At 38.6% G+C, this 15,461-nt stretch overlaps 1 protein-coding gene across 4 annotated transcripts in view; it reads left to right on the top strand.

The window, feature by feature from the left end:
* The window catches only part of LOC122982030 (solute carrier family 41 member 1-like), a 47,802-nt gene extending 34,307 nt beyond the window's left edge, over positions 1-13,495 (top strand). For all 4 annotated transcript variants that reach the window (XM_044350988.1, XM_044350989.1, XM_044350986.1 and 1 more), the window contains 3 exons: positions 4,274-4,408; positions 8,279-8,427; positions 9,671-13,495. In XM_044350988.1, coding sequence (XP_044206923.1) covers positions 4,274-4,408; positions 8,279-8,427; positions 9,671-9,844 — 458 coding nt within the window. In that variant the 3' untranslated portion in view covers positions 9,845-13,495. The remainder of the gene's footprint in view (positions 1-4,273; positions 4,409-8,278; positions 8,428-9,670) is intronic.
* Positions 13,496-15,461: the final 1,966 nt, after the last annotated feature.

Below are 15,461 nucleotides of genomic sequence, written 5' to 3'. Positions count from 1 at the left end.
AAAATCAGGAATTAAGTATTAAGTAAACATGAAACAGGATCTGGCATTCACTGCCAATCTCAGAACTTGACAGTTTTTGTCAAGTCCTACTGTACTGTACTGACCCATTTCATTCAGTACCAGAAAAGTACTATAATATGATACTCAGCCCTACCAACAAGAATGATCAGAACAGTTCCTCCCCAAACTGAATTACAATGCATGATTACCTTTCCTAAGCAATTCAGAATTTTGTGCAAGTTGATTTTATTGCCATTGCAAAATGCACTGAAACCAGTAGCAGTGTGGAAGGTAGGAAACCAGTCTAAATACATACGGGAAGCTTTGGAAAATATGAGGCTGTAATGAAAAGTGTACATGATTTGAAGTTAATGGGCTACCACATGCAGAACTGCCAAAATGTCCTGCAAAAGAAACCTTAAAACCTCTGGAACATTTGCAGCAGCTATTTCAAATGCACCAAGGCCAACATGTGGAGCATCAAACTGCTTTGATGCATCGCATCAATTTCAGAATGGTAATTCATTCAAAACTGTAAGAGTTGCATTAACGGTGCATGCAAAGGCACCGTTTATAGCTCATCAACTGAACCAGCTTAATTTACAAGTTTAAGGACTTAATTGACTGTTTGCTAAACTTCCCTGATGCTCCCCTGAAGCTTTGGATTTTTCCACATACTAAAGTGGTGCGCATGAGGTTGTAGGAAGAGCAATAATTAGTGTATAAAGAGCTTTGAGGCTATTTTTTGTCTTTCCAAAACCTAAAATATGAGCACAAAAGTGTAAGGAGTGGATTAAACAGTGTGTTCTGTGTATCTGCTGTAATATGAATACATCCAGTCTCTAGTATCTCCCCACTGTGTTGGAGCCGGTCCTGGTCAGTGGCTCTGCCCTGCTCTTCATTACATTTGAGGAAGTTTACACTGCAGCAGTCCCAGCCAAACGTGTTATTTGAGGTAGCATTATGTTTGCCAAACACATTAGTCTGACCTCTGTCTTGTCCAAGCTAAGCCAAATAGGGTTATGTCATAATAAAACATAAGTCTTATCTTACATCTGTCCTCATTATACTTCTAACACTAACTAGCCCTACGTTGCAATACAAGAACAATCCTGTTTCTTTATTCCTACATATACATAAACATTTAAAAGTCATTTGGAGACAGCATTTTCAACCAGCTCATGGATTAGCTCGCTAGTAACAGCTGATAAAATCTGCCAGCAACAGTTGACAAAATCTACCATCCCCAGCTAGAATTGAGAAGCCTGCTTTTGACTACTTTTTTCTGAACAAATTGAATTCTAAGTTATAAATCTGCCACCATTATCACTGTAAACTGCATATCGATGGCCGAAGAGCAAAACCTCCTATCTGAAAAATGAGAAAACTAAAAAAAACTTGTTTTCTTGCAGAATGCTGTTTGTTAAGGATACACAATACACAATACTTTTGGACTATATTATTATATTATGTGTTAACAATACCGACTAGATATTAATGCCTCGCAAAGTGCAGATAGGAGCTTTTGCACTTGGTGCAAGTTGGAAGAGGTTCTACAAAACGATGCTCTAAATTAAGTTAATTTTATTTTTAATTTAATTTTAATTATTAAGTTTGTTTTCAGGTAAAAAGATGTAGTAAATGTAATAGTTACTACACTGTAGTATAAAAGGGTCAGAATTCCTTAAGTGGGAAATTCCTTAAATTCAGTGCATTTGCTTCCTTGTCCAGACGGACGGGATTATCTTGCAGACAGACTGAATATCTGAATATGAGCAGCTTTCCTTGTTCTGCCAATTGACAAGTATAGCAACAGTTACTAAGGCTTAGCAAATGATTTAATGAATTTCATCAAATTTCATCACCCATCACAATGATGTAAAAGCAACTACAACACTGTGGTGGTGTTGCATATTACTCTGCTTGCAGTGAACTATAAAAGTTGATGATGAAAATATGATGCATGTCAAAGGTCACATTAAATCCATTTACGTCTCAAGGTAGAAACAGAGATCATATCACACTACAGATCCAGTACACGTCCTGGATGGAAAGATGGATAAAGTAGAACTAATCAGGAACAGAGAGAAAGCGAAAGGAGAGAAAACAATGTTTTGCAGTGTGTACTGAATTTGTAAACTGACCCATTTAATCCACATGCTGCTCTTTTCTCCATGAAAAAAGTCCCAATCAGCTGTAAAAATCGGAGACTGAAACTATGAAGATTTAGTTACTTTATACACATAGAAAACTGATTTTCACCTCTTAATGCTGTTGAAGAATGATGAAAAATGCATTGAGACAGAGAAGCGGAGGCAAAAGAGAAGCAGCCTCCGTGGTTTGGCTGTGAGGTGATGCATGCAGGGATCCACTGAGGATAGGAGAAAAGTCGATACAAACCACTAATGGTGCACACCCAGTGTCCTGGCACAGCTGACAGGGCCTTAAATAATCATCTAGTCTTGCTGTCACTGTTTCTCATTTTGTCTCTGCCCATCAGCCTGCTGTTTCTCAATCTCCTTCCTATTCTCTCTCTCTTTGCACCCCTCTCTGCTAAATTCTAAATTCGCCAATCTGGTTTGAATTTCCCATTTCCCCCACTGGCTTGCATATAAACCAGTATTATGTTATACTAAAGTTTCCCTCGAGTCTTTTCCATCTCACAAAAGAACATCTGTGCCGGTTTTTGGGGTAAATACTTGGATAGGTGTTTGATTTAACTGAATTAGGCACAGATAGCCTTGTCAACACCAAAATTAAAATGGACTTTGAAGACCGGTTGTATCTGGAAATATTGTTTTGCATTTAGCAGAACTGTTTTGAAGAAGGGAATAAAATGGATCAACTCACACCAGGATGAAAGGATGAAATCTTATCTTATAGCTCTAAGGTTTAAACCCAGTGAGCTTTTTTGTTGCACATAACATCTGGGAGAAGTTTAAAAATCTGAAAATGACTTATCAAACAGATCAGACATTTTTACACAAAGTTAGTTAGAAACAAGGTGTCTACCAGAATTAGAAAGACAGCATATAATGGTTTTTGTACATCCAGAGTCAGATTTCACTGTTGAAATCATACAGCTGCGTGCTTTTCATTTACTTTCCATACGTACGCGTTGCTGCTCTCATGTTTCTCTGACATATCGGATGGAGCTTTTGTTTGTTTTCATCTCTTTAATTTTGTCAAATGCTGTGTCTCCTCTGGCCAGGTTTTAGCTGTGCTTTGGCCTGTGTGGCTTGGTAAGATAGACTTCACTCTCTCTCTGGAAACTCTGTCCAGATCACAGCCGAGCTAAGCTTGCATCACTCTATATATAGATGGACATAGCAAGGCGTGATGTCACCCATTGTTTTGCATTGGAGCTAGTTTGAAGCCCAGAGTTGCTGCTTATAATCAGTGCCATCTTTTCTGTTTGGAACAAGGACCTTCCAAATGAGTGTAGGGTGTTGCCTTTCATGCTCTGGAAACATGCCCCGCTACCTCGCACTGAAGCTAATGCTAACTTACCGGGAACACTGAGCGGTGCACACTTGTGCTAACATTAGCTAACTAACATAGCAGGTATCAAGTAACATTAAATTTACCGAAATACCGTGACAATAGTCTGATTCAGTGCGAGTCCCGCAGCCAGTGAGCAAACTGTCAATCACAGCTGTCAATCAACACCCACACAGCAGACATTAAAGCTACTATTCATCTTTATGTTATTAACGGAGCAATAATTTCCAAAATGATCACCAACACATTTGTTAGAGGGCTCGAATTTAATAATTGAGACCATAATGACTCGTTGAAAAAAATGATTGACTCAGTATTTCATGAGAGAAGTGGATGCTTTTTGAATAGGAGTCTATTGGAGCCAAGGATTTTTTGGAGCCAACATCTATCAACCGTCAGTGGCATTGCACTTTTAAGGGATTTCCGTATTGGCTTCAATTTCAAGCTTGGTCATCACTTGGCTTAATTTGTGTTCAGGCAACAATGAAACAGATGAAAAGTGTTACTGATTGTAAAGCTTAGTTTACCGCTCCTTGTGGGAAAGAACTTTCTGTTTCAGTTGATAACGATGATTCAAAATCAATATCAGATTTTGAAATGAATCATTGGGGGAAAAGTAAGTCTTTGTTAGCATTTTTTTGATAGAATTAAAGTTGCAACCAATGGATACAAGTGGTTGCTCTGCTAATAAAGTAAAGCTCTACACAGCATCATCTGAATCCTCCATTCATACTCACTCAATCTGTCCTCTGTCCTTCTTTCCCCTGTGTAGGAGTGGGTGGTAACTTGGTGGCCATCCAGGCCAGCAGGATCTCAACTTACCTGCACTTCTGGAGCATCCCAGGGGTGCTGCCCTATAAGATGAGGCAGCACTGGCCTAATCCCTGCATCACTTTCTTTTCCTCAGGTAACACTGTCATGCTGGCTTGACAGCACAACATCCATATGTACTGAAAATCTTAGACCTTTAACCCAGGGTGACTTACAAGATTGAATTCCTAGATAGCCGTTGTTCAGTAAGTGGTTGAAATGTTACTTTGTATTACAGACTCGGACTAGGCTGACTCTTTGAACCTGCTCTAATCAATATTTTTACATTAACAATGAATCAAATGACTATGAGTGATATGAAAGTGACAAGCCCACAGAAAACGATCACATGACTCTGCAGGCCCATTCACAGAGCATTTTAGCATCTTTCACTTCATTGTTTTGGTTTTACTGTCCCTAACCTTACCGTACAGATTCACTCTTAACACTATCATGAGCAATGTTTTTTAGCAGCAGCAGCTGTACACTACCTCTCCAGCATCAAAAAGCAGACAGACGAAACTAGCAACTAGCAACTAAAGAGCCAGATGTTTTTCTCGGGAGCTTCACCAAAAAAGAGCTTAAAAGAGTGAAACATGACTACATCCTTTTTTTGGAGTTTCAGTCAGCACCATCAGACCTGTGGCAAACACTGTCACTACTGCTAGCTACAGGAGCGAGGAAGCTCATCCACTCACTATGGACAAGTCAAGATTTTAGTAAAAAATGTAAATTGATTATTTTGTAATTGGTTAATCAAACCACCAATTTGCTGCCACATATCTGGGTCCAGGTTAATTGATTAACTATATTAGTTCTGTAGGAATTATTCATATATTCAGCAGCGAAGCCAAAACAGTTATATAAATGTCAATAAATTAATGCACTTAATAAATCATTGTTGGACTTATTGTCCCTACTGGTTCATGCTCATTCGTTGAGCAATATGATTGTAAAAAAGTTGTTAAATTGCATCTCATATGGTGTTAAGAAGGTCTTAAAAAGTCTTAAATTTAATTTGGTGAACCCTGCAGAAACCTTGGTTAATGTTGTGTGAATTATCAAATCAATTAACAGCTTTAATATTATTATAGTTGATGATATGATCTTAATTAGTTTCGAAAAGGCAAACAGTATATCAGGGTTTATTCATCCTTGGAAGATAGCTATGAATCCCCCTGTTAGTGTCTAGACACTGGTGATGATGAAAGAATAATGGATTTAATTTCTTAATGGTATATTATGCAGGATTTTCCTAAAAAACAATGTATAAATCTGTACACAATGAAAAAACTGGATGGCAGATAAATTCTTACAGCTAAATGCAGACAAAACAGAAATGCTTATCCCTCCTAGTCCCTAAGATAAGGCATGGTCTTGAGTCTCGTCGGTTAAATCCTCCATAAGAAATCTAGGTGTCACTATGAATCAGGCTCTGACTCTGGACCAACATGTCAAGTGTCTGATTTGCTCTTGATTTTTTCAGCTCAGGCCCATTGTGTCTCAAGCGGAGATGGAAATGTTAATTTGTGCTTTTATATCTTCCTTCTGACTATTGTAACTCCCTTTTCACCTGCCTCAGCAAAACATCCCTGGATCGTTTACAAGTGGTCCAAAATGCTGCTGCTAAACTCTTGACCAGGTCCTCTAAAAGGCCTCATGTGACACTGATTCTGATTGCTCTTCACTGGCTCCCCATCAAATTCACAATCCAATTCAAAGTTCTTGTGATCACCGATAGAGCTCTACATGGTCTGAGATCTACTGCAGCCCTGAGTCACCAGCAGGTCTCTAAGGTCCTCTGATCAGGGTTTGCTGGTTGTTCCTCAAACTAGATTTAAAACTAAGCTTCTGGGCATCAGTGGGTGTGTAGCCCTCAGCCAGTAATAGTATGCAGGGTGTGAGGTCAGGACTTGTAGTGAAGCCACCAGGTTACATCGTTGTCTGCTCTCTGTCTGCTCTCTGTCTCTGTGTCATGGATGGGCATGGCTGAGCTGCACACACAGAGCAGAGAGGCCACAGCGGACAGGATGAAGCTCTGCATTCACACAAAATCTGGTAATGCAGCACCTTCCCGCAGGGTTGTACGGAGGTGTGGGCGTGTTTATTTGTGCTTTAGAACATAACCGCCATTAAACAATCAGGAAATAACGTTTTAGAGAGAGCGAGAACAAAGCCGTGAATCAAATAAGATTCACGGCTTTGTTCTTGCTCTCTTCATTCACTCTCAGGCTTGCTCAACTACCGCTTCTCTCTCTCTCTCTCTCTCTATCTCTCTCTCTCTCTCTTGCGCGCTAGTTGAGCCGGGAAGGAGGGGCCAACTTTGAATGCAGTGTGTTTACAAACACCAACCGACTGCATAGTATACATTTAAAGCCCTACTAGTGACACTATAGCCTAACCTGTCTAGTTACATGTCAGTAACAGAGATATGTGAAATCCATAGGTGAAAGCAGACAATGGCTTCTGTATTGATGGATCATCTGTCCTAAGCAATGACTTCTTGCTTGATTTTACAGTAAATACCCATAAATCTTCCTCCTCAGTGGCCAAGCCCAGTTCTACGAGGATGCAAAAGTATGCATAGCACCCTCAGTTGAAATTTGAATAATAAATGCCAGGCACAGAGGCGCATGGAGTGTGTGCATGTTCATGTGCACCTGCTATTTTGGTTCATAAGTGCAGCAGTGCGATGTGCAAAAGGGCTGAGTGAAGGTGAATATAGATCAACAGGTGTAGCGATTATAAATACTCTCTCAGCCAGTCACGTCACTGCTCTCATGGCTGTGAAACAGCTGTGCCAATCACAGTTAAATGTGATAACGACAGCTCAGCAAACGGAAAGCTTTTCTTCAGGAAATGTCTGGACAGTTCAGAGCATCACATCATGAACACACATCACCACAAATCTGCACCCATAGACAGATGGAGTAGTTTTTTCATCAGTTAGTTACTATAATAACAATAGAAATAAGAAATAAAGAAATTGATTTGGTAATGCAATGTGTTTCAAGGATAAAACATGAGGCACTATTTTGCTAAAAAGAAAGTTGGAAAAGAGGCTGATGAGCCCTTCATAAAAAAACCAAATACTGCGTTATAACCGACCAGTCTGATGTGTGTAGAAGTGTGTGGTTATACTGTAGCAGCCTGGTTACATCAGGCGATTTAATGAGGGTAAACAGTGAACAGTGGTGTGTAACGGCACTGTGCTCTGGCACAGCACTTCTCAGAGGCTGCGGATTTATCAACATATCAGTCCTGCTGCCTTCAGATGCTGCAGGAATTTAATGAACTGAAGGAGAAGGTCCTCATACAGTATAAACAGCTGTTGAAAAAACAAACACTGTAAGAATCACTCACTTTCATTTATAGAACAACGCAGACTGATTTACTGACTTTTCTGCTTTTGCTGATTTTGGTCAAAGTGTTTAATTTGAAAAGCATTAATCTGTTGTTGCAGCACATCTGCAGCAAGTATTTAGGTCGAAACACAGGCATCTGATACTGTATCTGTAGCTTATGTGACGCTCACAAAAAGAGCAGGATTTTATGAGGATGACATATGACTGCAGCGTTCTACTACAGTCATACGTCATTGTTCCATTTTAGCAACAGCTTAAATTTTTGAACTCTGAGCTCAAATTGAATTATTTGTCAAGAAATATTTGGCAACAGTGTGGCTAATCAACATTGACAGGAAATGACTCAGAAAAAATATGAAATATCTTAAAAATGCCAAAGTACACTGGAGGGAGGCTTTAAGAACTGGATGGATTTGACCTGGAGTAGAACATCCTGAGGGGCTTGTTTAACACGAGCTGTGCTGGTTCTCAACAACATGAAACACCTGAAATGGAACCATTTTTGAGCACCAACACATGCATAAATTTATCATGCTACCACAATATCGTAACCTTCCTGTTTACCAAACTGAATGAATACTTCTCTTCTCTATGTCACTCAGGGGTGAATTCCAAGTCAGCACGGGTGCTTCTGATGCTGGTCATCCCCGGTCATCTGGTCTTCCTCTACGCCATCTCTCTGCTGCAGGGGAAGGAGGCGCCTATCACTGTAGCCTTCACCATCTGCTACCTGTGTGCTGCTCTGCTACAGGTAAACTGATGCAGTTTCATGCACACACTTTGTGAGGTGTTTTCATGCCCCCCATTCACTACAAGAAATAAAAGAAAGGAAATCATTTTGATTTCCTTGTTAGTGGTTGTTAACACTGACCAGTTTCACATAGACTCACTGGCCTTGGAGCAGAGAATTTTCACACAACACTCTGATTCAAACTGTGGAAACCAGTCATCTGAAGGTACATTGTAAGGCTTTGTACAGTGTGATAAAAATGGCTGCTGCCACCTGATACCTAACTGTGAAATGACCTGTGCCAGGTGTTGGTGTTTCAGCGGCTTGGTGAGATTAAGATTTGCTCCAGGATAGAACCAAAAGTATTCTTCATGCCTGCCACGGTCCCCTTTCTGACCTCCTCAACATAATATCCGCTGTTAGTGTTTAACAGCCTGGCTGATTTAATAAAAGAACACACACAAAACAGAAAAACACACATATACCATATATATATCCATTATCAGCATTTGAGGGTACTAGTGCAGTGGTTCTCCAACCATTTTTGTCTGACATACCCCAACAACAGACACCCATCATGCTCCAAATACACTCTTTTGAATTGATTTTCAACTGGATGTTGTTTCTCACTAGTTTGTCATACAATTGAATTATCAATGCTTGGGCGGGTTGGTTTGGTCAAGTATTCCTTCTACATCCACTCGGAATGGCAGAAGCTGGATTTTACAGCCATTTATCCATTACTTTTAGACTTTTAACCGTCTATTCCAACCATTTCCAATTACTTTTAGTTCACTATTCCAACCATTTATCCTTTACTTTTAGCTATGTATTCCAACCATCTTTCAATTTCTTCTAGGTAACTTTTCCAACCATTTATCTTATTTTAAGCTAACTATTCCAGACATTTATCCATTCCTTTTAGCAAGTTAAAAGTAATGGATAAATATCTTTTTCAGCTGTTTAATCATTTTAGCCAACAGTTCCAACTTTAACTTTATCCATTAGTTATAATATCTATTTCAACAGTTTATCTATTATCTTTTACTAACTATTTCAACCATTTATCCATTTCTGTAAAATTTCAAGTATGTGTCAATTCAGCTATTTAATCATTACTTTTAGCTACACTGTTACATCCATTTCTTTTAACTATTGCAACTGTTGAATCCATTACTTTTAACAATCATTTTAACTATTTCTATCATAACTTTTAGCTAAATATTTTTTTTTCTCTTATCGCTGCCTTTCCTTCTCCGTCCAGGTGGCCATCCTCCTTTACGTTGCTGACCTCATCGTCCGTGTGATGTGGAGACGGAGTCTGGACCCTGACAACTTCTCCATTCCCTACCTGACAGCCCTGGGGGATCTGCTGGGCACTGGCTTTCTGGCCCTCTGCTTCCGCTGTGTTGCACTGGTTGGAAGCCTGGGTCTCTGAGTTTTTCCCCTTCGCCTCTTAACTCTTAGACAGCCACTGTCTTGTTGCACCCATTTTGTTTTATTTACACAGAGATGCTTTTGATTGGACAATAAGGCATTTTCTGATCTTTATCACTGGGCAGTTCATATGGCACAGGTGATAAATTTACACCCATCCATCTGACCTTACAGTATTCAGACATTTTGAGACATGATTTCTGGTCATCAGTGCATCTATTTTGAACTTAAGTTTACAATCATTCCTTTTCATCTCTGTCTGTCTTTTGGTTTAACTGCACTAACTAAATTTGTGGTTGGGGAGTGTGCTCTCCCTGTCTCTCATATCATCTCATCTCTTTGGCTTCATCAAAGGAATATGTAGCAAATTGACATCATAGCAGCAAGACAGCGTAACAGCATATCAATTGTGTAGTCCAGTAGAAATTTTTGTTCCAACAGCCTTGACTGTGAAAAATTGGTCTGTTTGTGGACTTTTATTTGAACAGACTGTACTATGCATTAATGCTGGAGGTTGTGGAGGTCGGTATGTGGTATGTGTTGGTAAGTGTCATACACTAACTGGAATCATCATTATTCATCAACGCTTAGAATGAGTGGGACGAATCAGGTTCAGTACCTGTAACACAGAGGAATGTTTCGTCATCACATGAAAAACTTGTATCTCAGTTATTATCCATTTAATGGACTTTATGTATTGTAACCCAAAGCTCCCCTTTTCATGAGGTTTTCTGCAAATTAATTTTTAAGAGGTAACAGAGACAGAACAGGGGTAATTGGTACATTTTAAGGACACAGACAAATGGCATGGCTTCACAGTGGAAACAGTTTGATTAGGATAGGAAGACAATATCAGTAGGTGAGGTGGAGGTTTGTGTCAATCATGAGCAATGGAATCACCTCTGCTCTGAGTTTCATGACATCAGTAAACATCAGACATGCAGATATCAGTGCAGACCAGATCCACATAAACACTGCTCATTCAGTGGATATGTGCAGATCTGTTGATATGCAGCACCTAAAAACTATCAGAGGAGATGGAGATGATTTTAGCAGCTCTGTTCACTGGATATCCATTTACCAGTGTTTCTGTGAAGTGAGATGAAGAGTCAAATATAATGGATCATAAAACTGAAAGAGGGACGGCATCCACTAGCAAGTTTCTGACGTTTCTAAATGATGTGTTTGTGTCCAGAATCCCTACTTGTCACACGTCATGGCACATAGTGGGATAAAATCTTAATTGTTAAGGTTTAAAGTATGATCCGGTGCTGACTTCCATGTTCACAAAACAGCCACGGCACAAAAATCCCTGCAACCCTCGACTTCTATTCCTTCTCCTGCTCTTTCCTTCCGCTGCGGAGAAGTCAACAAAACACCAAACAGGCACAGGTGGGAGATGAACCTTGTGCCCAGCGAAAACGCCACAAAATGAGCCCAGTGTCTCCAGAATATTCAATATGCAGATGATATATTGCTGTTTGTTGTACATACAGTAGATATATACATGGTTATTAAATTGACACTTGCGTTTAAAATAGTGATAGTTATAAGCAATGTTTTTTTCTTTTTCTTCAAAGGCCCAAATTGTGTTTCAATGCACTTTGAAGTTCTGCAAAATGTATCTACACCTCTCACAATGTGTATAGCAATCTCGGTATAAAAAAAGTTAGCGAAACAGCAGTGAACTGATGCAGATGACCTCTATAAGTTTGGGGTATTCATTTTCATCTGTCAGCCCAGGTTTATGTGTTTATATCTACTGTGTAGCAGCAGAGGATCTCACCTCACTACTTAGCAGTCCCTTTAAAAGAGGTTTCACAGAGCCTTACAGTTCATTATGATGGTATTCTGTTCGAACCATAAAACCTCATTATAGCAGTGAGTGCATATACATGCACACGTTACTCTTTAAAGTCATGTTTAAGCATCCTCATATTGCAGTTATGCACATTTACATTTACATAAATACTCAAAAGATAATCATTAGTATGGATTCAGAGATTACAGTGTGAAGTACACCTGGCTATCTCTAGATCCCTGCTATCATACTTACAGTTCTTAATACATATATGAGCTTCACATCAAAGATTTGTACAATATCTCAGTGCAGTACATACTGTATATGTGTGTAAATGCACTCATGAAGCCACATGGAACATTTTTTGTTGTTTGCTGTATACTCATTTTTAGAGACAAACCTCATAAACACTGAAATCAGAAACATTTCTCAGAAACAACCCGTCGTGTCAATAACTCATCTTCTATGTGAGGTATTTCAGTGTTAATAGTGCTTTGCTATAAGCTTTAATCGTGACACTGTTACACAGTACTTTCTACACTAGAAGGTAATGAACTATAGATGTGTACTATTTGAGTCACAGTTTATCTCACTCGAACTTACTCTATGAGATCTATGTGTTAACTGTGATACTGTGAGAATTAGACCACAGCTAAGGTTGTGTTGTACCAGCACATAAGTGTGTCTTAATCAGTAGGGCTGGACGATATGACCTACAATCTGTGTCATGATAAACTGTCACATTCACAGAGAGAGCAATGAATGTAATAATGCAGATGATGTATTGCTTTTTGTTGCACATACAGTAGATATACACTACAGTACAATATTATTAAAATGGTACATGCAAACACTAGTGGGTGCTGTAACTATTTTCAAAGAGTTTATTCATTATTTATTATTCATCCATTATTTCAGTTATTAAAAGGAATAGTTTGACATTTTGGGAATTGCACTCACTTGCTTTGTTGCCGCGAGTTAGATAAGAAGATTGATGCTACTCTCATGTTTGTGCGCTAAATATGAAGCTGGAGCCAGCAGGCAATTAGCTTAGCTTAGCATGAAGACTGGAAGCAGGGGGAAACAGCTAGTCTGAAACTGTCTGAAGCTGGAAAAATCTGCCTACCAGCAGCCCTAAAGCTGACTAATAAACAAGTTATGGTTTTATGGGGAATTTCCTTTTGTAACCAGTCTATTTCTTGGACAGGACAGTGACAGGCTAACAACCTCGTTATTACAATACTCCAGAAAGCCACTGCACCCAGCCAAGAAACAGATCCAGCTTCATATTTAGCGCACAGACATGAGATTGGTGTGTATCAATCTTCTCATCTAACTCATGAAGTGAAAAAGCGTATTTCGTAAAATGTCAATTTTTTGTTTATCATCCAGCCCTATTAATAGGTATGTAAAAGAGTTTGATGGCAAAATACCTGATTGCAAACTTGCACTTTTGTTTCAATAGTTGTTTAAAGTTGCCTTGAAAACAAATTAAATGTCAACTGTGTCTTATCCAACATCTCCCCATCTACAACCATGTCAGTGTTAAAGAAGTAGTTGCTTTATTTAAATGTTGCAACAGTCCTTCCTTTTTTGCTGTCAATAGGAAAAACTTTGTACTGTACTTCAATGTTGACACTGCCACGTTATGAATTTAGGGGCTTTTAAAATGCCTTTTTTTCTAATCTTGCTGTGTTCAGTGTCACTTGAGCTTCCACACCTGTGTTATGTCTTCTGTGTGCGCAAAGATGAAGTGCGGTTTCAAAAATGTGACAAATGTTTGGTGAGTGTTTATGTGATCTTGTGGCTATGAAGTTATATTTTAATAAAAACCAAACGTGTAATGAAAAATGTGTCACTTAAGCACCATGACTTTTGCCAAATCAACCAAAAAAAAAATGCTAAGTATTAGTAGGATTTTTAAAATAGGTGAAAGATTGTTTCATCATTTCATTTGATCATCAGAATAATTTGGAAGGTGCTTTAATCACTGAAAAATTTTACATAGTGACTTTACAAAAATGTTAAATTACAGATTTTGTCACTAGTATGTCTAGAAATCTAAAATTTTATTAGTTAATTTGTATTTTTCAGCTACATGACTCTTGAAATATCATTTGGGAATTTTTTTTTCTGTTTTCCAAGGATGGCTTGTTCATCCGGCACTGCAGCCATCCACAAGTAATGTGCCAAGGGGGAAAACAAGGTCATCTTTGTCCAGTACAACTAAATGGAAAGCTTCCCCTACTATCATACAAAAAAAACACCTTTGAGAGAGGATCTCTGAGTTTAATTTAACTGTGTTTGTGATGAGAAACAAAAAATGACCACACACACACTCAAGTGCTGCTGTTAAGGGATTGTATTTGTCAAAAACTTCAAGGTAACCAGCCAGTCAACTATCAGAAAGTGCACTTCAGTTATCACATTCACAGTTTTGTGGCACAAGTAAACTGGTGCATGAGAGATTCTTTGAGATTGTGCTTTGTTCACTTTTTCACAGTGACTCACCAAGTCACAGGTCTGACTAAAGGAACATTTCTACAGATGTGGCTGGAGGTGTCTGACTAGCCGTGTTCATACACAGCAGCGTCCGAGCATTTGAGATGAATATACAGTATGTTTGATCCCTTTCAAAGAACAAGCTACTTGTAAAACTTGGAAAAAAGTAAATTATATATATTTTGTGCAGCAAGTCATCAAGCCAATAAGAAGAAAACAACATGAAGGGTGTGATTGGATTTTGGCAAGTCACAGCTTCCTGCATATTATGGCTTAAATCACACACTGCTTCACAGCAGCGCATTAAAAATGAAAACCCTGTAATCCATGGCTGAAATCATAGCCGAAAGGAAAAATAAAATGTGGCATACAGTAAGCATGATGAAACAAATTTAAGGCTTGAATAAAAAGATGGAGTCACTTATAAAGACAGCTTTTAACAAATTACCCATACTCACTCACAGATATTGCACTTTTCAAAGCATGTCTACAGGCATAAAAAGGCAATGTTTCCAGATAATAATGTTCAGTATAATGAAATATTTTACAAAAGACATCTGGTAGATAAAGAGATTAAATTAAAGACAATTTCCTTTTAGCTCAACGCCAGCCTGTCTTGACATGCGCTAGCAAAATTGTGCACGCTTTTTCAGCAAAACTGGAACTAATATCCTGAGACTGCAGGAGACAGCCATTTCAATGGAAATGTTACATTTTGTTGTTTTGTGGTGAATTCTTGTTATTCTCAGAGACAACCAGCTAAACAAAAACATGTCAGGTCCAGATGAATCCCAGCACTTACCTAACACATGTTAGATTGGTATCTTGATAAACAGGCAATAATACCAGGAGGCCGCAAGATAGTCCAAGTAAGACTTTGTGTACACTGAAAAATCACTTGCTGTTGCTCTGGGAAATGTACGGAATCACAAATTGAGGATAGTAGATGTAGGTGAAAAGTGAAAGTGAATACTATGCGTCCTCACACACAGACACTGATCATCACAGATGTATGAGATAATAACTAGGTCTGAGCAGGGGATTTTACTGCAGCTTTTCTTATTACATGTTAATTATTTCCTAATGATTTCATACAAAATTTTCTGGAAAGAACAATGTAATTTGGTTGCAACAGAAGGCAAAAAAATATGGACTGACACTGTTATTTTAGTTTAATTAGTTTGTGTGTCGAGTACTACTACATTTAAACCTGAGTAAGTATTTATTCATATTTTATTTATAATCGGAAACTGTATTCTTCATGCTGTATGTGTTGACTAAAAGGCTTAAAAGTGTCAACTGAATCTGTTTGACC

The sequence above is a fragment of the Thunnus albacares genome, chromosome 5, assembly GCF_914725855.1.
Source record: "Thunnus albacares chromosome 5, fThuAlb1.1, whole genome shotgun sequence".
Lineage (NCBI taxonomy): Eukaryota > Metazoa > Chordata > Actinopteri > Scombriformes > Scombridae > Thunnus > Thunnus albacares.
This window is presented reverse-complemented; position numbering and strand designations above follow the sequence as displayed.